The 25,642-nt window shown below is 45.4% G+C and overlaps 1 protein-coding gene across 3 annotated transcripts in view; it reads left to right on the top strand.

The window, feature by feature from the left end:
* The window catches only part of gse1b (Gse1 coiled-coil protein b), a 760,234-nt gene that overhangs the window by 424,922 nt on the left and 309,670 nt on the right, over positions 1–25,642 (top strand). For all 3 annotated transcript variants that reach the window (XM_048546473.2, XM_048546474.2, XM_048546472.2), the window contains exon 2: positions 20,864–21,038. In XM_048546473.2, coding sequence (XP_048402430.2) covers positions 20,864–21,038 — 175 coding nt within the window. The remainder of the gene's footprint in view (positions 1–20,863; positions 21,039–25,642) is intronic.

Genomic DNA, 25,642 nt, shown 5'->3' with positions numbered 1-25,642 from the left:
AACCACTCAGTTCCAGGGCAGTTAGGGATGGGCAATAAATGCTGCCCTTGCCAGAGATATCCACATCCAGATATCCACCGAAACTAAAAGGCAATGGATTCCTTACGCTCACATTCTCCCTAGCTTTCCTGGCATTCCGTCCGCTGAGTGAAAGCAGGACTTTGGTTGACGATTTCCTGGAGAGAGGTTCCAGACAAGGAGAGGCTCAGATTCCAATCCGTCTCTCTGTGGCATCAGATGTACAACAGAAGCTGGGAGGGAAGATAAAAGTTCAGCATTGCAGTGTTAGGATTTGATTGTCCCAAAGAACATTGCAAACGTATTTTTGTGCCTGATGAAGTGTGTGTCATTTTCAAATGTTGCATTAATGAGCTGTTCAAACTCAGGATGCTCACACATAGTTTACTGGAATTTATTTTAATTGACATTTTAGTTACTGTCGTACATTTAGTTTTCCATTTGCACCTGTTTGTAATATTTCAGTGTAATTGGTTCGAGCTGGCTTTATTTAAACTGTTATCAATCATACGTATTAGGATCATCCACTAAAGGTGTGTAGTAAATGAAAGACGCGGAGCTCCCTGAAGGCTCAGTTAGTACATGCTCTTCCCGCTGTTGAGCTTTTATGCACAGACTAGATTATCAACCTTTTCCACGTTGGGGGGGGCACTTTTCAGTCTTTCTCATACCCTGGGGACTGGTGAGAAAAACTCAGAAAGATAACATTTCACACAACGGTAAATGAGCTCCCGAAGTTTCAGGGGATATAACAATTTCAAAGCAATAAATAGATAATACAAATGAGATTCCATTAAAATGGCAGATCTAACTAATACAATCCTTTTTTGCCTTTTTGGTTAAGTAGCAGAGCTAGAGAGAGAGAGAGAGAGAGGAAAGCTCCAGGTCCTGATTACTGGGGAAGGTTGAGGGACAGGGGCCTAATGGTCACACCGGCCTTGGTTAACCTCTAATGAGGCTTGCCTCAGCAGAAATCTTGTGAAAGTTAGGGTTGGAAGCAGGTCCTGGTTTTCCTCTTCTCCCAGCCTGCATTGTGGATGGGTTTCTAGGGAGAGAGGAATCAGTTCCAAAGGATGCATGTCTGTGTCCGTTTCGGAGTTTACACACACACTCTCCCACTTGCACACTAACACTTTATATCTCCCTGTCTGCAAGACCCACATCCACCCTCACTCACAGACATGCCTTCTGTCTCTCCCTCCCTTACACATTCTCTCAGTTACTGGCACTCCCTCTCACACTCATTCACACATTCTCTATCTCTCTCTAATTCATTTTTCCTCTCTCTTCCACATTATATCAATTATCCTTCTCTTGCTGACTTATTCAGACACTCTCCCTCTTTTTCTCACTCTCTTTCTCATTCATTCTTCCTCTCTTACTTACACACATACACTATCCTTCTCTTACTCACTCATTCAGCTATTTTCCCTCTCTCACTCACTCATTTACATTTCCTAACTCCTATTTACAAGCTGAGACACTCACTCATTGGCTCCATGGGTTTTGAAGTCTGCTCGGGAAGCTTCAGGTGCCTCCTTAAGAGGGCTGCCCCTAGGACATAAGGCGATTCTCGCACCCTGAATCTTTCCCCTACAACCACCTGGCAGGAATCACATTCCTTACAGTCTGTCTCCAGTAGACATCTCCTCTACTTCCTATCATTGGAACCCTGGTGGTTGCTCAGCTAGGACCCTTTGTCATGGGCTACTAAGGACAGGCCAGACATAGACACTTGCTTTTCCTTTTCCTTTGACCTATTAGGTCAGGTACGGAATGTACAGGTCAGAAACAGGCCACTCAGCCCAACTTATCTATCCTGGCCATTCTGCTCCACAGCCCTCAGGAGGGTTTGGCATTTTTTGCTATCACCAGCTAGTAACTCCCAGGTGCGGGTGTCTGTCAGCAGGCTCTTCCTGTTGCAGTTGAAGTCCAGCCTTGGCTGCCCCACTGTTACCTCACCAGACAGGGGCTGCTGAGGTATTGGGTGTGTCCTATCCTGGGCACATGCCTGATCCACTGAAGCAACTGCTGATTGATTCATTCCAACACACTCGGGAGTTGTGCCTTTGACAGGGCTGCCTCATTCGTGATTTTGTAACTATCATTCACCAGACGTAGAGAATTATTGAGTTTCTTTTCCTGGTAGTTGTAAGTCGTCCATGTTTCACAGCCAGGTGTGGAGAACCAGGCCCTGTAACTATCATAATAAAATGTGAGGCTGGATGAACACAGCAGGCCAAGCAGCATCTCAGGAGCACAAAAGCTGACGTTTCGGGCCTAGACCCTTCATCAGAGAGGGGGATGGGGAGAGGGAACTGGAATAAATAGGGAGAGAGGGGGAGGCGGACCGAAGATGGAGAGTAAAGAAGATAGGTGGAGAGAGTGTAGGTGGGGAGGTAGGGAGGGGATAGGTCAGTCCAGGGAAGACGGACAGGTCAAGGAGGTGGGATGAGGTTAGTAGGTAGCTGGGGGTGCGGCTTGGGGTGGGAGGAAGGGATGGGTGAGAGGAAGAACCGGTTAGGGAGGCAGAGACAGGTTGGACTGGTTTTGGGATGCAGTGGGTGGGGGGGAAGAGCTGGGCTGGTTGTGTGGTGCAGTGGGGGGAGGGGATGAACTGGGCTGGTTTAGGGATGCAGTGGGGGAAGGGGAGATTTTGAAACTGGTGAAGTCCACATTGATGAAGGACTCTCAGCCCCATCGACAGAAACCCACTGATAATCAACAGGATTACACCAATCCAGATGCCAATCCAAGTACAAAATATTTCCAACTGCTCATGTTTGCTGATGTTGGCAGGTCTGTCCTGGCAGCCTGTAGTACTGTACTGCGTCAAAAGCACAAAACAAATGACATATCTCTGTAAGCATTGCTCAGTGCCTTGCAGCCAATAAAGTACTTTTGAAACACTGCTGCTGCTGTAACATAGGAAATGGCAGCCACCAACCAATTGTTCGCAGCAAGTTCTGACAAATAGAAGTTAGAATTATGGCCGATCTGCCCTCCTCATAATGCTGGTCAAGGTACAAGTGGCTCCTGATCTCAGAATCCCTGAGGGGACAGTCACCTGGAGTCTCCGGTCACATTTCTTTGCCCAGTTTCCCTGCTGGCAACCGCATTTACTAGGATGAGGACATGATCTGGCCTCGCTGTAGAACTCCACAGTTATATCAGTTGCAGGAAATACTAACAAAAACTTGCATTTATGTGGCACCTTTAATACCCCTTAAACTTATGGTTACAGGCGAGGCTAGGCTATTTGGGAAAAGCACCAGAGAGGAACTGGACTGAAAAGAAATCTGCATGGAAGGAGAGAAAACCTTTCCACTCTGTAAAGTTCCTGTTGAAATTTCTGAAGTCCAAAAACCTGGCTTCACTCTTCTGACCAATGGGTCACTGGGCAGAATTCAACCATCAGAGACTGAGTTCGAAGGAACTGCTCTGAGCCTGTGACTGAGAATGAACAGGAGAAGGAGAATTGAAAGTTTAAGAGGAGCCTTGCCTGAGCTTACCTAGAGGGACCTTGACTTCATGGATTTAGCTTTTGAAAGAAGGATGTTTGTAAAGTAACAAATACATGTGTGCGGCACTGGGGACACATCCACTGGCCACACTGACAGTCCGTGGTGGATAGCAGTCTGCGCTGGAGGGACTACTAACTCCAAGAATATCTGTGGCAAAGGTTAACTGTAATAGATGACCTAATGGCAATCTCTGTTTCTTCTGCTCATACAGATGGGTTTCAGTCATAGCTCAGTGAGTAGCACTCTCGCCTCAGAGTCAGATGCATCCAGGTTCAAGCTTCATTTGGGACAATTCAAGCACATAATCTTAGCTGGTACTTCTGTGCATCGCTATAAGTGTCCTTCATCATGGGAGACAGTGTAATCAGGTTTGCTGTAGGGGTTCCTACCTTACAGCAATGACATCTTCCAGACCTACTTTACTGGCTGTGAGGTGCAAATCATTCACAGAAGCTTGTTAATTCTCAGTCACTCTTTGCATGTGGAACTTGCTGATCACGAACTGGAACCTGTGTTGCTTTGTGTTAATTTGATGAAATATATTGAAGAAGTGTTGCAGTTTATAGCCTTGCTTGTGTAACATCTTCACTCGAGGTGCGTGTTAGCCAGGTTAGAAGAACGTGGATTTCAGACAATTCTTGTTTATGTCTCGGGTGCTGAACAAGTCCTCATGAAATTCATAGCAAACACAAGAAATGCTGGGAAGACTCAACACATCTGTCAGCATCTGTGGAGAGGAAACAGAATTAATGTTTCAAGTCACAGCAGACTGAAAATGTTAACTCTGTTTTCTCTCTCCACAGATGCTGCCAGACCTGCTGGGTTTCTCCAGCATTCCCTGTGTTTATTTCAGATTTCCAGCGTCTGCAGTATTTTGCCTTTATTCTGATGAAATTCATGATTCTCGTTTGTATTCTTTCCGCATCTTGTGAAGTACTGTCCTGATATGGGGCGTAACCATTCACCAATGTGGGTCTGGTATGGCCATGGGCACGGTGGCTCAGTGGTTAGTACTGATGCTTCACAGTGCCAGGGACCCGGGTTCAATTCCACCCTCGGGCGACTGTCTGTGTGGAGTTGGCACATTCTCCCCCTGTCTGTGTGGGTTTCCTCCGGGTGCTCTGGTTTCCTCCCACAGTCGAAAGATGTGCAGGCTAGGTGGCATAGCCATGCTAAACTTCCCCTAGTGTTCAGGGATGTGTGGATTAGATGGGTTATAGGATGGGTCTAGGAGAGATGCTCCGAGGGCCGGTATGGACTTGTTGGGCCGAAGGGCCTGTTTCCACACTGTAGGGTTTCTATGAGCAATGATTACACAGATTGACTCCTTGGAATATCATGGTCTCCAACTTTCCAACGAAAGAAGGTTCTGCTGAGCAGTTGCCTTTACTGGTGACAGCTCCATAAGTACATCTCACTACCTCAAGGTCTCTGTCACTGTCAGTAATGGCCCAGTGGACCATCTCCTTGTGATACGGGAGATATCGGAGCTCTGAGGACACAGTTGTTCGCCAATTGTGAGTTGAGCGTTCAGCCACACTCGAGAAATTCAACTCAAAGGGTCTGGGCCCGAAACGTCAGCCCTCCTGCTCCTCTGATGCTGCTTTGGCCTGCTGTGTTCATCCAGCTCAACTCCTTGTTACCTCAATTCAGGACAAGGTAGTCTGCTTGAGGAGCAGCCCATGACCAAGTTAAAGATCCACCCCCTACGAAGCTGCAGTGGGTGCCATCTGTTCACCAAGGCTCCTTCAGCAGTACCTCCCACCCCATCATCTGCTGCTTCAAATCACGCAGCACCTATGCTGCCATTCTTCATGTGCACCGCATGGACATCGGTTCCTCAAGAACCACACAGCACCACATTTTTGAGGGCTGCAGAGTAATGCAGTCACACCTATACCCCCAGAAAGAGTTGAAAAAAATTGTACATTGGCAAAGAATCCCCCAGGTGAGGTACCCATTTCTTCCCGTGTTGTTGGAAATCCAAGGCAGGCCACAAGTGGGCTAAGTTCTGTAACAGCGCAGCAACAGTAATCGGATTTACTTGAATTTTGTCAGGTATAAACGTAGTGTTAATTATCTCGAAGTTGTCATTCCATCTATATTCCCTGAAGCACTTGTAGAAATCTGCCAGAATCACTGATACACTTAGCAACAATGTACTCTATCATAGATTATATGAATGACAGTACTCTCCACATTTATTTCTCCTGCAAAAGCACCATAACTCAGAAATCCATAATAAAGAACATCGATGGCATGGGAGTTGTACTGCAAGGCTACACGTTCAATACTGTATTTAAACCTCATCTGAACTACAGCTGTCAAATGAATATATTTCACTCGTGCTATGCACTCTGAGTGAAAAAATAGGAAAGACTCTCTTTTACTCGTTACTTTATTCTCTCAGTCGAGTCACTTTCCAAAAGATGAAATCCCCCAACCATTTGTAGTTAACGTGGTCCCAAGTCGCACACTGATCTCAGACAAAGTTCGACCCTGCAACTGGAAGGAACAGAAAGGGAAGTTGAAGGGAACATTTGAACGGAGAAGAGAGTGCTAGAAAGACCAATTCCAGAGCTTGGGGCCAAGGCAAACTGAAGGCACTGCCACCAATGGTAGGCATTTTAATCAGACTGTTCAGGAATGTTATGACACACATCTGGAGCAGGTGGGACTTGAACCTGGCTCTTCTGGCCCAGAGGCAGGGGCATTACCACTGTGCTGCAAGACCCTTGTCACCAACGTTAGGGCAAATTGAAATTGACTCATAGCCAACCATTGACTAAATCCACTTCATCTACAGGGAACCCATGGTATTGTAGACCCACTCCACTGATGCTCCAGGCAACTTAGACGGATGTGAATAATAGTTGGCCAATCTGTATCCTGATGCTGGCAAAATACCACAGATGCTAGAAATCTGAAATTAAATAGAAAATGCAGAGAAGCAGCATCAACTAGGCTAACGTTTCAAACTGATGACTGTTTGTAAGAACTGGGAAAAGTTGGATACTTATCGGTTTTTGATCATGAACAACTGATCCCCAGAAAAGGAAGTATCTGTGTTGTGTCCATGTGCTCTAACACATAATGTGAGGGGCAGCTGATGATAGGTTGACCTGGATGTGGCTGCTGATGGGTGTAACAGAGTGGAAATGAGGGGACGTTGCAAGAGCACCCCTTTTCATGTCAACAGATCCACAAACAGGACAGGAAGCAAGCACAGAGCCAGGGAAAGGTTATAGAGCACAGTGCTTGGCTGGGTGAGAAGGCAGGTTGATGGAGGTGGGTGGGATAGGTGGGGATGGTTGATGGGAGTCAGGAAAGACCAAAGGGATAGGTATTCCCTGGATGCCACCCTATCATAGACCTTCCCCATTGTTTTCTTCTCCTCTTCCCAGCTCATTAGCACCAACACCATTTCTTCATGCCTCGTTGCACTCGAAAGCTGACCACCTCCAGCTTGACTGAAACGTCGGTGATGTCGTAACATGAACACTGATTATATCTCTCTCTCCATGGAGACAGGCTCAGCGAAGAATCGTTTTATTTTCTCTGCTTCATTCCCAGACGTGCACTGACTGTCCATCGAAGCTCAAATTGAGTGGTTATACCATGATGTTGTCTCCCAGGGTCACCACCATGGGGTCGAGGTGTAAGAAACAAGTTAATTTACTGTCCTCAAGAAGAGCCGCACAAATTAACCCCATGTGCCTTGCAGGATATCAGTCTCAGGAATATTTGCCAGGTGTGCTGCTCCCATTAACTCACCATCATTGTGAAAGAAGCTTTGGTCTGAATTTACACATTTTACATGTGTAATAGTAAGGTTAACACTGAAGGCCTTTCCTTGAATATTATTTATTCATTTGTAAGATGTGGGTGTCGCTGGCTGGCCGCTATTTCTCGCCCATCCCTAGTTGCCCCTTGAGAAGTGGTGGTGAGCTGCCTTCTTGAACCTCTGCAGGCCACATTGCTGTGGGTTGACTAACAACGGCATTAGGGAGGGAATTCCAGGACATTTTCCCAGCAACAGTGAAGGAACGGTGTTATATTTCCAAGTCAGGAGGGCTAGTGGCTTGGAGGGGAACTTAAAGGTGATGGTGTTCCCACATTTCGGTTACCCTTGTCCTTTTGGATGAAAATGATCGTGGGTTTAGAAGGCGCTGTCTGAGGATCTTTGGTGAATTTCTGCGGGGCATCTTATGCCCTGACCCACTACTAGAAGGTGCTTGAGGCCAACACAGTGAGGATTTCTTTGACTTCGTCTTTCCTTCTGTTGGTTGGTACCAGTCGCCTCCGTCTCCTCCGAGATATGGCTGAGGACAGGAACTCAGTGAGAAAGTGTACAAGTAGATTCAGTTGTAGGGTCACTGCCATAATGGAAAGCTGCCTTTCCCTCATTCTTGGGCCGAACAAGCTACAGATGTTTTAAATTAAATTGTACAACAGAGAAACATGATCAGCGGCCCAACAATTCAGTTTTTTTAAAGTACTCATTATTCATCTCTTCCCACTTCATTGTATCTCACTGTATCATCGTATTACACAGCCCAAAACCTTCCACCTCTGCGAGCACCAGTTTCCTCTGTTGAAAATCCATTTATATAACTCTAGAGGTGGGTGAATGGCAGAGAAATGGGTCTTTGCTGGATGTTAGCCTGAAAATCATGGCAGATGTGTCACTGCTCTGAAAGGTTGGGCTCCAGGAGGCTGACAGACAACTCAGTCACAGAAACGTAGATGCCCCTTCCTGTTAGTATTCCCTAGCACCTCGACATAGGACATAATGAGCTATCATGGGCTGCAATGCAATTTACAACCAAATATTTGGAAGGTAAAGAGTAACTGCAACATTATGGAGAATTAATCGGGGTATGAGGCTATTGAGATTACCTTTGACAGGGTGAATGCAGGAGGGATGTTCCCTCCTGGGGAATGGAGAGCCCAGAACCAGGGTCACAGTTGAAGGATACAGGGTAGACCGTTTAGAACTGAGATGAGGAGACATGTCTTCACCCAGAGAGTGGTGAAACTGCTGAATTCTCTGCCCCGGACAGTGGTTGAGGCTAAAACATTTGACTGTCCTCAAGAAGGAATTAGATGCAGTTCTTAGGGCCATTGAGATCAAGAGGTATAGGGAGAAAGCGGGAATGGGGCTCTGAGTTGGGTGATCAACACAGTCATATTGAGAGTAAAGGTAGTTTGGAAGAACAAAATGATCTTTTCTCCCTATAGCCCTAAGAACCATAACCAACTCCTTACAGAGTCGTAGAGATGTACAGCATGGAAATAGAGTCTTTGGTCCAACCCGCCAACCAGATATCCTAAATAAATCTAGTCCCATTTACCAGCAGGAGATAGCAAGAACTGCAGGTGCTGGAGTCAATACAGTGTGGAGCTGGAGTCCTGATGAAGCAAGTAGGCCCGAAATATCAACTCTCCTGTTCCTCTGATGCTGCTGACCTGCTGCATTGCATTGATCCATTTGTTAGCATTTGGCCCATAACCCTCTAAACCCTGCCTATTCATATACCCATCCAGATGCCTTTTAAATGTAATTGCACCAGCCTCCACCACGTCCTCTGACACCACCCTCTGTGAGAGAAAGTTGCCCCTTAGGTCCCTTTTAAAATGTACCCCTCTCACCATAAATCTATGCCCTCTTGTTTTGGACTGTGCTACCCTGGGGGGAAAGACATTAACAGATGACCCTGTCCTTCTTGAAAACATTAATGTTTTGGCCTCGAATGCTTTCCACAGAATTCCACAGGCTGGAGCATTGTCTGGGTGAAGAAATTTCTCCTCATCTCACGCAGAAATGGCCTACTCAGTATTGTTAGACTTTGACCCCTGGTTCCGGATTCCCCATCTTTCTTTCTAAAGCTATTGTGTGACAAGGCGTTTCAAGTGCTCCTCTCATTATTTCACAAACCGGTTTATTTTGTCTGCTATTCCACTGTACATTTTAAGCATGAAGAGGGGGAGGGGGTAAGAGAAGGAGAGCACATAACCGGAGCACTGTGCTGTTGAAAGAGTCAGGGTTGGGGCTAGGCAGCTACCCAGAATGCGTGAGGCCTGCTCTTCAGCAGGAGGCCAGGTTTATGCCGACTGCTGGGCTGTTGCTGTGCTTCTTGGCAGGTGTAGTCACACAACAGCCTTACCCTCCACCACCCTCCCCAGTGCGACCACAGTCACAGGAGATCCATCCCCTCAGGCAAGTGCTTTCTGCCAGGAAAGCATTGGTGATTACCAGTGACAAGTGATGTACTGTAGACTATGCCAGTAAAGCACTTTGGACTCATCAGTGTTTGGTGTGGGAGGGGGCTTATCATTCTCTCTGTCAGGCAGAAAGGTGGAATCGCTGAGATTGACTGACCCCAGGCAGACAGACAGACAGACAAGCTGCTGGGCTGAGTAGCAGGGACGGGTCGGAGAGACAGAGAACTGTTTATGAACAGGGGTGGATGATGGCACAGGAGTGCGCTGCCCTGAAATCTTTTACAAAAGGAACAACTGTGATCTGCAGTGACAGATTGAAATTTAGGAGACTTTCTACGAAGGGTTTCAGGCTGTGACAAGATAAATCGGAGTTACAGCTTTAAACATATTCCATATGGCTGCCAGGTCATTTCCAGCCACTGAAACTAATTAATTTCCCTTAGCAGGGACAGCTTCTATGCATGTAGCATGCTGGAAGCTCCTCAGTTTGTGGATTGATGCAGGGCAATGAAATGTGTTCCAGATTTCTCCGGCAGTTCTCATTGCAGAGCTCAGTCCTTGGTGTGAAGTTGTAAAGTGCTGCATCTTAAAGGGACATGTGGTGTGGGAAGGGGTGGGTGAGGAAGGCTATTGAATCCCTGCAAACTCCTGCTGAAAGAGCCAAGTTTGGAAGCTGTGCAAGTAGCCTGCCTGGAAACTGTGCTGATAACCCATATGCAATAATTGTTTGATGTTGGTGGGGGGTCACCAACAACAATGTGCATTTATATAGCACCTTCATCTTCACATACAGCATCTCAAGACAATTTACAGTGGAGTTATCAAGCTAAATTTGACACCAGTGTAGGAGATTTTGGACTGGGTGACCTGACAGTTGGTCAGAGGTGAAGGATTTAACAGGTAAAGTGTCGCAAAGGAGGAAAAGTTGAGTGGCAATGTGTGACTCTGGCGTTGCTCCTGCAAATGCCTTGCAGTGTTAATGCTTCCAGAAAAGAGTTAGATGTAGTTCTTAGGGATTGAAAGGTATGGGGAGAAAGCAGGAACTGGGGACTGAGTAGGATGATCAGCATGATCTTATTGAATGGCAGAACAGGCTGGTAGAACGTACGCCTGCTCCTCTTTTTGATGTTTCTAAAAGCATTGTTGAAATTCTTGCTGCAGTTTGAACATGGGGTTTTCTTGTTAATGTGGAGTTGTTTCGAATTGAAGTGACACAGTAATGTAAGCTCTAATCAGACACTTCAGTGTGTGATGGGCCAGCATTATAGTGAAGACAGTGGTTGAGCTGGTGTAATTGCCTGTTTCACAACAATTGCATTTTTAAAACAACTCATCCCTTGTAAGGATCTTTGGGACATAACAAGGTGCTAGAAGAATGCAAGTCGTTTTTCTGTTATTTGCACACAATCCTCATTATGTGATTTCATGTCCAGAGCTCATTTCTCCTTTCTTATCTCTATTTCACACTCTGCCGCACTGCCGTCTGTTATCACATCTCAATTTCCATTTCCCCTTCTTCTGACTGTTTTGTGCACCAGACAATTCTGTATTCTTCTTCCTAACTGTTTCTATTCCCCCTTGAAACTTGACTTTGTTCAACAGCAGTCCTCTTGGGAACAAAGGAACAGGAGGAGTCTATTCAGCCCATCGAGCCTGCCCTACTGTTCATGGCTGATCAAACACTTTGATCCCATAAGTCTGTACTTGACAAATAATCAGAAATCTCTACCTTAAACATATTCAAAGACTGAGCCTCCACAGCCCCCTGTGGGAGAGAATTCCAAAAGTTCACAGCCTTTGGTTGAATAATGGTAAAATAATTTCTTTTGTTAAAATATTTTCTCATCTCAGACTTAAGTAGAGACCCCCTTTTTTTTTAATTGTGCCTCCAGATTTTGGACTCCCGAACCATAGAGTCAGTTACTCTCGTCCCAGTTGCCAGCATTTGGCCCATATTTCTCCAAATCCTTGCTATTCATGTATCCATCCAGATGCCTTTTCAATATTGTAATTGTTCCTCCACTACTTCCTCTAGCCGTTCATTTCCATACACACAACACCCTCTGTGTGAAAAAAGTTACCCTTAGGTCCCTTTTAAATCTTTCCCTTCTCACGTAAAACCTATGAAGACTCAGCTATTCACACTATCCATGCCCCTTATGATTTTATAAACCTCTTTAAGGTTTCCTCTTAGCCTCTGATGCTCCAGGGTAAATAGCCCCAGGCTATTAAGATTCTCGATATGGCTCAAACCCTCCAACCCTAACAACATCCTTGTAAATCTTTTCTGCACCCTTTCAACAACTTTCCTAAAACAGAGAGACCAGAATTGAATGCAGCACTCCAAAAGTGGCCAAGCATCTTGCCCTATCTATCCCTATAAGTTTTTTGTAAGCTTCTCAGAGATCACCTCTCATTACTCAAAACTCAAGAGAATACAGTTTGTCCAATCTCTCATCATAAGAGAGTCGCATCAACTTAGGAACAAGTCCGGTGTCCTTTATGATCCATTGATCTCCTGTGGAAGACAATGGGCTCAAGTCCTTGTGTTTGGCTGAAAACTTTGCCCTGTATTAAAATGAACGTGGATTCGAATATTGATGACTGATTCCCAGTAGATAACTCTCACAAGTGACTGAGGAGAGGCCAATTAAATATTTCAGTACTGAGACTGATAGATTTTTGTTTGGTAAGCGTATAAAGTGTTTTGTGGGTGAGGTAGCGGTGCAGATCTACCATGATCCAGTTCAGCGGAGGAGGAACAGGCTGGAGCAGCTGAATGGCCAACTCCTGTTGCTGTGGCAGCTGACTGCTGGAGGCAAAGCCTGGCCTTTGGTTCCCACTTTATGGCTGCCAGTAAGGCAGGGACAGTATCTCTTTCTGTTATTGTCACTGTAACAGGCTGCTGAAAGTCTTAGTGATTGGATGCAGGGTGACCTGCCTTCTCCATCAATGCTGGGGGCCTGGGCCTTGGCTGAGATTGACAATTCAGCGTGGTACACCTTTGCAGTCCACTCTGGTGGTCCATCACCTGCTGTGCCACCAGGCCAAACCTTTTGACGATCAAGCGGGCAGCTTTTTTTTTTGGCAAGTTTCCTACAAGTGTAGTAACTTTGGAAAATGTCATTTCATTTTATTTTGCAGATTGTAGGCACTGTTGGCAGGGCCATATTTATCATCCGTCCCTGGCTATCCCCTTTGGCTATGGTAGCAGCAGTACTTTCACAACTGAATGGCTCATCAGGCCATTTCACAGGGCATGAAGGATTAGTTTCACAGCATGGACCTGAAACATACTATAGACAGATCAGGGGAGGTCGGCAAGTGTCCAGAGGCTCATTAGTCATCCCATAGAGTTTTACTGTGATCCACACCTCCACCCCATGGTGCCAACCAAGAACTGAATCCAGTTTCACACCTTATCCCAGCATTGCATGCCCTACACTATAGCTACCGCAATCCTGCCGTATACCTTTATGGAAAGTAAGTCAGAGGGATGCTACATCTTCTTGCAAAGCTGGCCTGTACTTTTTAGATCTGTACAAAACAAATTTAAGTGTGAAGTTGTTAATCCTCTTATGCATAATTGGCAAATGAGGAATTTACCCCCTCACTAATAGCATTGATTCTTACCCACCGTCCATAGGAATGTCGGGTATTTAGCTACATGGTGAGTTACCAGATGGGAACAGGACTGGTTCACAATGTTTCTGTTAAGGTAGTGGTGAAAAATAAGGGTGTGCAATGGTGTTAACCAGATGAACACCATCGAGACCCCCAGGGAGTCAATACTCCCTCATCCAACCCATCTATTTCTCCTTCAAGTACAAAGACAGCTGGGCTGGGAGACAGGTATGTGGCCGGCATTCTCAAACTCAGCTGGGGCCGTAAAATAACATCAGTGTTTCATTCCAACTAGAACTGGTGTCGGTTGGAGAGGAGAGTGGGAATTCTCTGCAGTAACCGAAGAGAATATCATTACTGCTTTCACACACAAAACCAGATTGTGGTAGCACGGGTGAAGGCCTAGAGGATGTGTTTATCTCTTTCTTTACTGCAGACCAAATGTTTCCTGTCATACTGTTCCAGTGCTGCAGTGGGCAGTTAACCCTTCCCACAAATTGAGTGACTGAACTGCATTGCTGACTGGGGGAAGATTAGACCTTATTTTTTGTTGCTGCAGGCACCTAAGTCTCCCCTTCCATTCCTCCCCCATCTTAATTGATCTGTGAAGCATTACAGGATGACCCAGGGTAACCTGCACACCACTTCCGCTGTCTCCTGACCCTGCTCATGAGGAGTAGCCAAGCTCCAAGCAGTGCCATTGGATAAAGGACGAGGATAGAGATGGTGAGGATTGAAGATGGATTGTTTGGAGTTTGAGGCGTTGACAAAATTAATTCAACAATCCAAAACTGAGCCAAAAAACAGGTGTCAGTCACTCAATGAGTCACTGAGGCGAATACTTCAGGACGACAAAATTCTTTCAGGAAACATGTTGGTCTTACTCCATGAATCATCAGTCTGTCAGATATCTTACCTTTCAAGGCCATGGTTTTGTGAATGGTCCCATTTATTACGTTCTCTGTTTTATGCTGAAGGAGATATTTCTAACTGTGGGCTATCAGCACAGAAGAAGGCCATTTATGTCCAGTTTTCTTTCCCAGAAATGGTTGCTGGGAACCTAAAAAAACCAAAGGCATTTCATTGCTGACATAGTACCCGCAGTTTCCTATGGGGAAACTGTGATGCTCAAATCCAAAGATAATCCCAACCTTGTGGAAGCAACAGTAGTGACAACTTTGCTGTGGGGTGGGGGTGTATCCTGTGGTACCAGCCTTCCTCAATTATGAAACTTACAAGAAATTGGACCCAATGCCCTGGAGGCAATAGCTTTGCTGCTTTTCTCTGTATGCAGCTTACCGCCAGAGGAGATGAGGATTTGAATTAATTAATCAAAATTATAATTGCTGTGTGCATCACAATTACTGATTGGCAAGTGGGAATGCCAGAGAATGCTTGGAGATTTGAATGGCTCAACCTCATTCTTTATTATGACTGGGCATCAGGTCTCAGCTCTGTACTGGCCCAGGAAACACGGTGCGTTAGAGAAGAATGTGAAAGGCTTTGGAAAATTTCAACCACAGTTCAGATCTGTCTTAACGATGCTGTCAGCTGGAGCTCAACTGATAGCCTTTTCACCTCGTGAATGTGGATGGTATCGGTTCAGGTCCCAGTCCAGAGGCTTGAGTAGAAAATCTCAGCTGTTACTCCAGCACATTGTTAGGAACTGACATATTTCTGATACAATGTTTTACAGAGGACCATCTGTAGATTCCATGTACTCTTTTAAAGAAGAACAAATTTCTCCAGTGTACTGGCCTAAACTTACCCTACAACCAGCATCATTAATGAAAAAGATAGGATTATTATCACATTCCCTTCTGTGGGAGTTTGTAATGCACTCACCAATTCTGCATTATAAATGTGAGTAAATTTGCAAAATGCCCTCCATTGACTATGAATGCCTTTCCTGAGGTTATGGAAAAGAAACGAAAATGCAAGTCTTTTTTAAAATGAAATATTAAGTAGTCTAGTCACTTTGAAAGAATAATTTCACTTTGCACTTTAGTGCTTGTGAAGGTGGGTGCAAACTATACAGAAGATGCAGGAAGGTGTAGAGCTGGATGAACACAGCGGGCTAAGCAGCATTGGAGGAGCAGGAAAGCTGACCTTTCGGGTCTAGACCCTTCTTCAGAAAATTTCAGAAGATTTTCTGAATAAGGGTCTAGACCTGAAATGTCAGCTTTCCTGCTCCTCTGATGGTACTTGGCCTGCTGTGTTCATCCAGCTCTACACCTTGTTATCTCAGATTCTCCAGCATGGGCAGTTCCTACTATCTCAGAAGATGCAGGAGTTGTGCCATGCCTGAATTCTCCCACATTTCGGGTGGGGATGGGGGTCACTGGAGACGTGAAATGTAGGAACAGTCCCTAGCAATTGCAATTACATTTGCAATAGGTACAACTTTGGGATGTCCCAAAGCAACTTACAGCCACTGAAGTACTACTGAAGTGTAGTAACTGTTGTAGGAAATCTGGTTGCCATTATAAGCTCAGCAAACTCCCATAAATAGCAGTGAGATCGCATTTTTTTTCTTCCTTTTGATGTTAGTTGAGGGAAATCGGTTTATTTGGACACTGAGGAGAAACCTCCTCCTTTACACAGTATCATTGGACTTTTTACATCCAATGCAGAAGACAGATGAAGAATAAAAACGGAAAGGACTAGACAGCTCTACATCTTGTTATCTCAGATTCTCCAGCATCTGCAGTTCCTACTATCAGAGAAAGTCAGTATGACTGACAGCATCCATGGACAACAAGCGAGAGACCGCATTAATGTTTTGAGCCCAATTTTACTTCTTTTCATTGAAGACAGTTAGAAGCGTTGTGGATTATATTTTAAAAAAGGTGGGTTGGAGAACTGGAATTTAAAAGAAAGACAGGGAAAGGTTAGAGGACAGGGGAGATTAGAGATCTAAGGTGTCTTAGAACAAAAGACAAAAGGGATTGGTGATGGTTTTAGAGAAAAAACTATGGATCCAAGGTAGGTGTAAATAGCAGGATGAGAGTCAAGAGTCTGAAAGCAAAAACACTAAAACAGGATACGGGCACGGAGGAGAAATGGCTTTTAATGGAGGACAGAGTTCATGTTTGATGTTAACAAGGTATGGAGCTGGATGAACACAGCAGGCCAAGCAGCATGGGAGCAGGAAAGCCGATGTTTCAGGCCTAGACCCTTCGTCGGAAAGGGGATCATGCACAGGGGATCATGTCAGGATGAATTTTGGAAACTAGTCTACAGCGTGCACCCAACAAAGCCATTTTAACACCAAGTGCTTGTATCAAGTGATGGTGAGTTCAGTTTCCACTCTCCTGACTTCAGCCAGGCTGAAACTCTGGTGCAATATACTGAGGAAGTGCAGCATTGCCAGGGTGCCCCAATTCTCACTGTCATGCTCACATTGCTGCCCTAGGTTTGATGCAATGTTCCAGTAATGTTTAACACCAGGTGGAGGGGAAGAGGATTCTGAAATAAATAGGGAGAGAGGGGGAGGTAGATCGAAGATGGATAGAGGAGAAGATAGGTGGAGAGGGGAGATCCCCTGAGGTTTGTCCAGAGGGAGGAGGGTAACTTCTTCAGGTTAAGAATCTTTAGAAGAGGCTTCACAGTGGGGAGTTTGATGATGTTGAACTCAGAAGGTTGTAAAACGCCTGAGTGAAAAATGAGATGTTGGTCCTCCACCTGGTGTTAAACATTACTGGAACATTGCACCAAACCTAGGGCAGCAATGTGAGCATAACAGTGAGAACTGGGGCACCCTGGCAATGCTGCACTTCCTCAGTATATTGCACCAGAGTTTCAGCCTGGCTGAAGTCAGGAGAGTGGAAACTGAACTCATCATCACTTGATACAAGCACTTGGTGTTAAAATGGCTTTGTTGGGTGCACGCTGTAGACTAGTTTCCAAAATTCATCCTGACATGATCCCCTGTGCAGTGAGAAGTGAATGGACTAGCTGATCAAAAGGGCACAGCTAATTACATTGAATCAGCAATCATTAAATCACTTTTTAATGACTTTTTGCTATTATTTGCTGCAGGCACTTGGCTACTCATGAGATTTCATGTCAGTTGTTCAATTATTTTATCCCCTTTACACCACATCTGCCACTTAGACTCTAACTGGAATGCTCAATTCATGATGCTGCACCGCAGAAAGATCAATTCTCTAATCAGCCTGTTTGTGGATGTTATTACATGTCCAGTCCTCCTGACTCAGAGGTAAGGACATTATCACTGTGCTGCAAAAGCCCTTAACATTAGGAAACATGTCTGATTGGGTTGCTATACTGACACACCAGAATGGCACTGGGCTTATGTGAATTCAATTATCTGGACATGTTGTCTTGATATGGTTTATATTCCCTTGAGTGTTGAAGATTAAGGAGCGATCTTACTGAGATGCTTAAGATGATTAAAGGATTTGACAGGGAGACTCTGGCAGAATGCATCAAAATAAAAGTACATAACTTTCAAATTAGAGCCTGAGTGATGTTCGAAAGCACTTAACTCAAAGTATAATGGAAATCTGGAACTCTCCGTTTCATCGGGGAGCCAGTTGAAAATATTGTGACTGTGATTAATAGATTTTTATTAGATCTGGATTATTGAGTCAGGGTAGGTAATTGGAGTGAAGCAACAGATCATATATGATCTAATTGTAGATAAATGTGAGGTGCTGCATTTTGGAACGGCAAATCAGGGCAGGATGTATACACTTATTGGTAAGGTCCTGGGGAGCACTGCTGAAAAAAGAAACCCTGGAGTGCAGGTTCATAGTTCCTTGAAAGTGGAGTTGCAAGTAGACAGAATAGTGAAGAAGGCATTTGGCTGTTTGCCTTCATTGGTCAGTGCATCATGTACATGAGTTGGGGGGTCATGTTGCAGCTGTACAGGACATTGGTCAGGCTATTTTGGAATACTGTGTGCAGTTCTGGTCTCCCTGCTGTAGGAAGGATGTTGCAAAACTTGAAAGCATTCAGAAAAGATTTACAAGGATGTTGCCAGGGCTGGAGGGTTTCAGCCAGTAGGGAGAGGCTGGAATAGGCTGGGGATATTTTCCCTGGAGCTCTGGAGGCTGAGCTGTGACCTTGCACAGTTTTATAAAATCATGAGGGTCATGGATAGGGTAAATAGACAAGGTCTTTTCCCAGGGTAGGAGAGCCCAAAACTAGAGGGCATAGGTTTAAGGCGAGAGGGGACAGATTTAAAAGGGACCTAAGGAGCAACATTTTCATGCAGAGGGTGGTGCATGTATGGAATGAGCTGCCAGAGGTAGTGGTGGAGGCTGGTACAATAACAACATTTAAAAGGCAGCTGGATGGGTATATGAACAGGAAGGGTTTAGAGGGATATGGGTCAAATGCTGGCAAATGGGACTAGATTTATTTAGAATATCTGGTCGGCATGCACAGTTTGGACTGCGGGGTCTATTGCAATGTTGTATGTCTCTATTACTCTATAGAGAACAGGTTTGAGAGGCTGAATGACCCGTTTCATTATTCCTACTAATTCTATTTATTTAGTTATTTATTGTCTTAAGAAAGGAGAGGGAACTACGTGCTTCAGGCTGGTACTGAAGATGAGCTGTGATCATTCATTGTGCCCCTTAGATTGGCATTCACAGAAACCAGAGGAAGATCACTCCTACTGGCAAACAATATGGACATGGTTCCTGATGAACCGTAACACTGTCTGCCATTTTGGAGACATCCCACTCATCGAATGTCATTGCTTCTAGTGGGATTGTGGAAAGAGGGGTTTACCTGAGGGTGGTCAACTAATGACTTGTCTTTTCTGTAACCCATGCCAACCAAAAGACCATGATGGTCACACTTGTTTTGCAATGGCCATTGAAGCCTGGCCTTCACTGGGTGCGGGGCAGCAGAGATGCCAACTGCTGCCGAGGATATTACCATTGGCATCCTGATGAATATTTATCCACAATCAGCATGAATATAACTGATTATGTATGCATTTTCACTTTGATTTGAGGGGGGATCTTGCTGTGAGGAAATTGGCTGCTGTGTTTCTCACATTGTAACAGTCAACAGCTTCAGAAGTACTTAATTTACAATAAAGCATGTGCTGTGGCCATAGGCAGTGTTAAGACTTTTGGTTGAATGTGCGAGGCTGTCAACTGACTGCATCTTTTGCTTTCTTTTTGCTTCATGATCATCTGCCAGTTGTCCCACATGTTTTTAGAAAGGGTAGATGAGATGCCTTTCAGAATATGCATTCCCACTTGTCACTTGCAGGGTAAAGCTCTTCATTCCCAGTGTTATGATGCTTCCTGTTCCAACGTGAACCTCAAAAAACCCATTGTCAATCAATTTTAAGTTGTAATGCCATGCATTTCCCATTAGGAAGAGAGATCATGAGATGACAACAGCGTTTTACTGCTGTGATGCATTTGTAATCCAGTTGCAGGGTCCTGCCTGTGTTTTCTAAGTCCACATAGCAATCCCGAACATGGTGTGCAGAAAACAGAGCTGAGCTTGTGATTTACTAGGGTCTCCTTATTGAAACCACTGTCACAATCACCCTGGTCTGTCTGGTGCAGAACCTCTCACTCCTCAAATATGCATTGGATGGCTCACTTGTAATTGCCCTGCATCCTTCATTGAGTGATTCACTTTGCCACACAGTCTCCAGAGCCACAGCACAGTTGTCTCCTTAAGAGATTTTGCTGAGCTCTTTTATGATTTGAATGAGTAGACAAGGCCATTTGTAACAACAAGGTGTTGAGCCTATGGGTTGGAGGGCAGCAGGGGAGCTTTCTGTCTCTTGGGCTGAGTTAGTTTGGTTCTCAGTTGAACCACTAGGTGGAGTAAAAAACCCATGGGCTGTCTAACCCAGGCCTATATTGAGCAGACACCCCATGTGAGTGAGTAAAGTTGACACACTCCCAGAGGACTTTCTAATGGGCAGTGGGCCTCCTGTTGAGATGTAGCATCCACTGAGAAAACAAAGATGGGAGACGTGTTTGACCTATATAAACGAGAAAGTCCTGCATACAAACTTGGATCAATGTTGTATTATCAGATCTGAATTGCCACAATATTTAGGCAGGGTCTCCACTTGGTTAGAGAAAGGAAACCAAGCCAAGTATCCAGCAATGTCTCCCAGAAGTAAGTGTGTGTGCTTGGCATCAGGTTAGAGATAACACTGGACTCTAATGTATTCTGTCAAGGCTCGTGCACTGTAATCACTGGGGTGCCAGTACATGACTTACCCCAGTAGAAAGTGAACAGCTGCTTTCGGGAGAGGGGGCAAGGGACACAAACGTCTAATGAACAAAGGAGTATGGTTTTTGGACAGTGGGCAATAGCTATATATGCCGTAGACAGCCTTGAAATTACAACTTGTCTGTACTTTGATGCAAAAATGGAGGGGGGAGCAGTGAGGGAGACAGCACCCTTCGCCTCGAATTGCAAATGGACTAAAATCTTCCTCCTCTCCCTTCACACAGGACACGTCTTTGCCGCCTCACCTTTCCAGTCTGAACAAGAAGCAGGGCACGTGGAGCTCTCCTCTGGGGAGAGGGGAGCCTTCAGAGGGGATTAAGCAAGTCAGCCCAGGCGCCATCTCAACACACTCGCCTCGGCCAACAGTGGATGTGGGGAGTTGGGACCACAAAACCACAAGTACGTGATCTTTAGCCACTTGCTGCTGAACAGAAATGCCGTTTCTTTCATGACAGTCATGTGAGCGGGCACAGTGAAAGCTCATTAACAGGTCGGATTGTGGAGGCACTGCTGTTATTCTCAGCACTTGCTGTTTAACAGCTGTTGCATAGAAGTAGCTCAAGGAAAAATGAACTTTGAACCGATCTGAACCAGGCTGATATATCACGCAACCCAGATACCTACAGGGGACAGATATAGCCTGAGGTTTAGCTGCTTCACAGCTTTTGCATGCTGAATTATACATGCTTCCCTATACACAGCTTATGTGGCAACTAATATCTGCCACTTTGGTTTGGGGTTTGTTCATTTGTATTTTCGTCTCGTGTTCTCTTTCCCTGTTGCTCACTTCACATGTTATTCCTCCCTTCAGCCCCACATGGGTTACAGTGGGTTGGTCAGCGAGTACAACTCAGCTGTGGTGTCCTTTGTGAGGAGTAGCGATGCAGATCGCCCTGGTCTACAGATGAGTGGTTAGAACATTGCATTGTGTGCCGGGTGCATGGCATCTAGTTTCGTCATCACCACACATTAATCCTCTGGGTGCTCTGGTTTCCTCCCACAGGCCAAAGAAGTGCAGGTTAGGTGGATTCATCGTGCTAAATTTCCCACAGTGTTCAGGGATTTGTATGTTAGGCGGGTTATAGGGGCATGGGTTTGGGTGGGTGCTCTAAGGGTATGTATGGACTTGTTGGGCCGAAGGGCCTGATTCCACACTGTAGGGATTCTGTGAGCTGTGACTGGTGAGGGCTGGCACTCAGCATTCCAGGAGCTCCTACTCTGAGCACAGGATTTAGCCATTTGTGAGGGAGCACTGACCAGCGGCATGTCCAGACCCTGAAGGAATCACATTAGATCCCAATTAACTACTATTAATTCTGGCAGCTTTGGCGGTTTTAATCCCCAGCTAGGACACACATTATTTGTCCCTGAGGTTACATGCAAACTGTATGACTCGTGTTTAAACCAAAGGCCTGGGAGTTTGCTGCAGGTTGTTGTAGCACTGTGGTAGAATTAGCATCTTTCACAAGAGGCTGTGTGCCAAGCAAGGTTCTTATTCTGTACAAAGTTACTTCCCATTCAAATCAATAAGAGTGATATTGGCAGGATGTGAAAACAGTGTTCCATCTGATTCTGTATGTGTCCCAATAGCTGGGGCACCTCAAAATTATCGCCTAATATCTCAAGTGCACCAACAATGGGTGGGTCAGTCTTAGACGCTCAAGATACCTTTTTAGGTCTAACCACCTTCAGCTGCTCCATAGACCTCCTTTCAGCATAAGGTCAGAGCGGGGATGTTGGCTGAGGACTCCTCACATACTGAAGCAGTCCATGTCCAAAAGTGGCAAGACCTGGATGACGTTCAGGCTTGGGCTGACAAATGGCAATTGGCATTTAAGCCAAATAAGTGCCAGGCAAGGACCACTTCCAACGAGAGAGAATCGAACCATTGTTCCTCAGCAGTCAGATGGTATCACCATCATTGAATTCCCCATTATCCATATTCTGGGGGTTCTGTTCAGCTACGACTGAATAGGAGCAGCCACACAATTATCGTGGCTGGAAGAGCAAGTCAGAGGCTGAGTAACATGCTGGCTCATTCCCCAGCACCTGTCCAATGTCTACAAGCCTCTGCTTGCAATCCATCCCGAATAAAGCAGTTGATCACCATTCCATCCACTATCTCCTCCACATCCTGCATCCACCACTGCTCTGCATTGGCAGCAGTGTGTATATCTACAAGATGTGCTGTAGCAACTCACCAAGCTTCCAACAGAGGCACCTTCCAAGCATGTGACCACTACCATTTCTCTCGAAGGACAAGGACAGTACACGCAGTGGAAGACCACCACCTCCAGGTTCCCTGCAAGCTCCACACTAAACTGACCTGGAACTTTTATCACGATTCTTTCACTGTCACTGAGTCAAAGTCCTGGATCTCCCTCCTTAACTGTATTGTGGATATATTGTACTGCAGAAAAAGCAGGCAATACTGCAGCAGTTCATGGGACAGTTAGGGATGGGCAACAAATGCTGGCCTTGCACTGACACCTACGTCCCATGAAAGAGTAAATAAAAGTGCGGCATGGTGGCTCAGTGGTTAGCACTGCTGTCTCACAGTGCCAGAGACCTGGTGTTTGACTTCAACCTTGGGTGACTGTATAGAGTTTGCACGTTCTCCCTGTGTCTGTGTGTGTTTCCTCCGGCTGCTCCAGTTTTCTCCCACAGTCCACCAATGTGCAGGATAGGTGGACTGGCCAGGCTAAATTGCCTCAGTTTTTTCTTCTTTATTCACTCACGGGATGAGAGCATCACTGACCAAGCAGCATTTATCTCCCATCCCTAATTGCCCAGAGGGCAGTTAAGAGTCAACCACATTGGTGTGGGTCTGGAGTCACATGTAGGCCAGTCCAAGTAAGGATGGCAGCTTCCTTCCCTGAAGGACATTAGTGAACCAGATGGGTTTTTCTGACAATCGACAATGGATTCGTGGTCATCGTTAGATTCTTAATTCCAGATTTTTTTAACTGAATGCAAATTCCACCATCTGCCGTGGTGGGATTTGAACCCGAGTCCTCAGAACGCTATCCGGGTCTCTAGATTATAGTCCAGTAATAATACCACGAGGCCATTGCCTCCCCCCCTCCAAGAATGTGCACTTAGGTGGATTAGCCATGGGAAATGTGTGGTTATGGGATTAGGGTTGGGGGCTAGATCAGGGTGAGGTGTTCTTTGCGGAGTCAGTGCAGACCTGATGGGCCGAATGGCCGCTTGCCACCCTGCAGCGATTCAGTGATCCTTAGGAAAGCATTTTCAGCATAGAAACAAATACCTTTAGCCCAGAAAATGATGGTGTTTCATGCTCTAGACCAGCTTTCACTTACCTACTGTGGAGCAAGATGTATAATTTCCCTCATCTCTTACTCAGCAGTGCCTAAGACTTTTGATGTCGTGGATTGGTTTGGGTGAATAAAGTAGACCCCTGCAGACCACACATACTTTATAAGTCCATTTCCCCCTTAATCTGCATGCCTCTCATGCTGTTCATTCAGGTCCTATGTTGTATTTTAGGCTCCCTCTCCATCAATGAAGAAAAACTGCTGAGACAACCCTTTACAAAGCACCAGACTAACAGAATTCAAGCAGGTCAAACCAGCAAACCAGAAGCACAAATGAAACAGACCTCTTGTACTGTGAAAGGTTATAGGTTACCCACTGGGCCATTGAGGGAGGTCACTAAATGGTTATTTCAGAGAAAGAACAATTGACAATGTCAGTGTGTCACCAATCATAGTCATTGCATGTCTCTGTTTATAACCATTACAGCCATTTCACAATGTCTAGTGAAATGGCTTAATTTACGGAGAAACTGGCATTTTCAATTCCTTCAGGAGCTAAAGTGCAACATTGAGATATTTGGGCAGCAATTAGCACAAGGCTCTTATAGTCAAAATTCAAGGGCAACTGGACTTAACAACACCGTATTGCAGTAAAACTCTGAGGATTCAGTCAAAAGTGAGAATCTCTATGTGAATGTTGTTTGTTCTGGGACCAATTGCCTGATGATAGGATTAATTGTTTGCAGCTCTCTCCCAGTGAGTTTGCTCAGATGTGTGGTCCCAGATGTTGAGATTATACAAGTCCAACTAAAAGCCGGACCCAGCTAGTTTGTTTTGTTTATGTTTGGGCTGCCTGTGGATGATGTTTGTAGAGACCTGGCCATGTGCCTAACAATGGCAACCATATCATTATTGGTATATGCGAGATCCAAATCGTGAACGGAGCGAATGTGTGTGAGAGAAAGGGAGAAACTTTCATTCTTGTAATTTTGTGTTGGCCTACAGTGGTGTTTCACAGCTCCGCGGGGTTCATCCCCCCATGGAACTGATGTATTTCCAACAGCGATTGTCATTGATTTATCCCCGAGGACCACTGACATGATTCATCTAATGTTGTGAAGGATGTGGGCTATTCCTGCAGAGGCTCAGATGGGAGCTTATAATCTTCTTCAATTCATCAGGGACTGAGCAAAGCACAGAGAGGAAATCAGATTACAGACCTGTGTGAGGCTTACAGTCCTTCCTCATCTCTAGCTCTGCAGTGATATTATCAGAGGTTTCCCAAGTCCAAAAGACCATAAGATATAGGAGCAGAATTAGGCCATTTGGCCCATCATGTCTCCTCCACTATTCAATTGTGGCTGATATGTTTCTCAACCCTGTTCTCTTGCCTTTTTCCCATAACCTTTGACCCCCTTACTAATTTAGAACCTGCCTGTGTTAAGTACACTCAATGATGTGACCTCCACAGCCTTCTGTGGCAGTGAGCTCCACAGATTCACCACCCTCTGGCTGAAGAAATTCCTCCTCATATCAGTTCTAAGGGGTTGTCCCTTCATTCTGAGACTGTGCCCTCAGGCCGCAATTTCTCCAACTTGTGGAAGCATCTCTCCCATGTCCATTCTACCCAGGCCTGTCAGTATTCCGTACGTTTCTATGAGATTCCCCCTCATCTTTCAAGACTCCACAGAATACAGACCCAGAGTCCTCAACCGCACCTCATAT

The sequence above is a fragment of the Stegostoma tigrinum genome, chromosome 16 (assembly GCF_030684315.1).
Source record: "Stegostoma tigrinum isolate sSteTig4 chromosome 16, sSteTig4.hap1, whole genome shotgun sequence".
Taxonomy (NCBI): domain Eukaryota; kingdom Metazoa; phylum Chordata; class Chondrichthyes; order Orectolobiformes; family Stegostomatidae; genus Stegostoma; species Stegostoma tigrinum.
The sequence above is the reverse complement of the archived record's forward strand: the minus strand, read 5'-3'. Positions and strand labels throughout refer to the sequence as shown.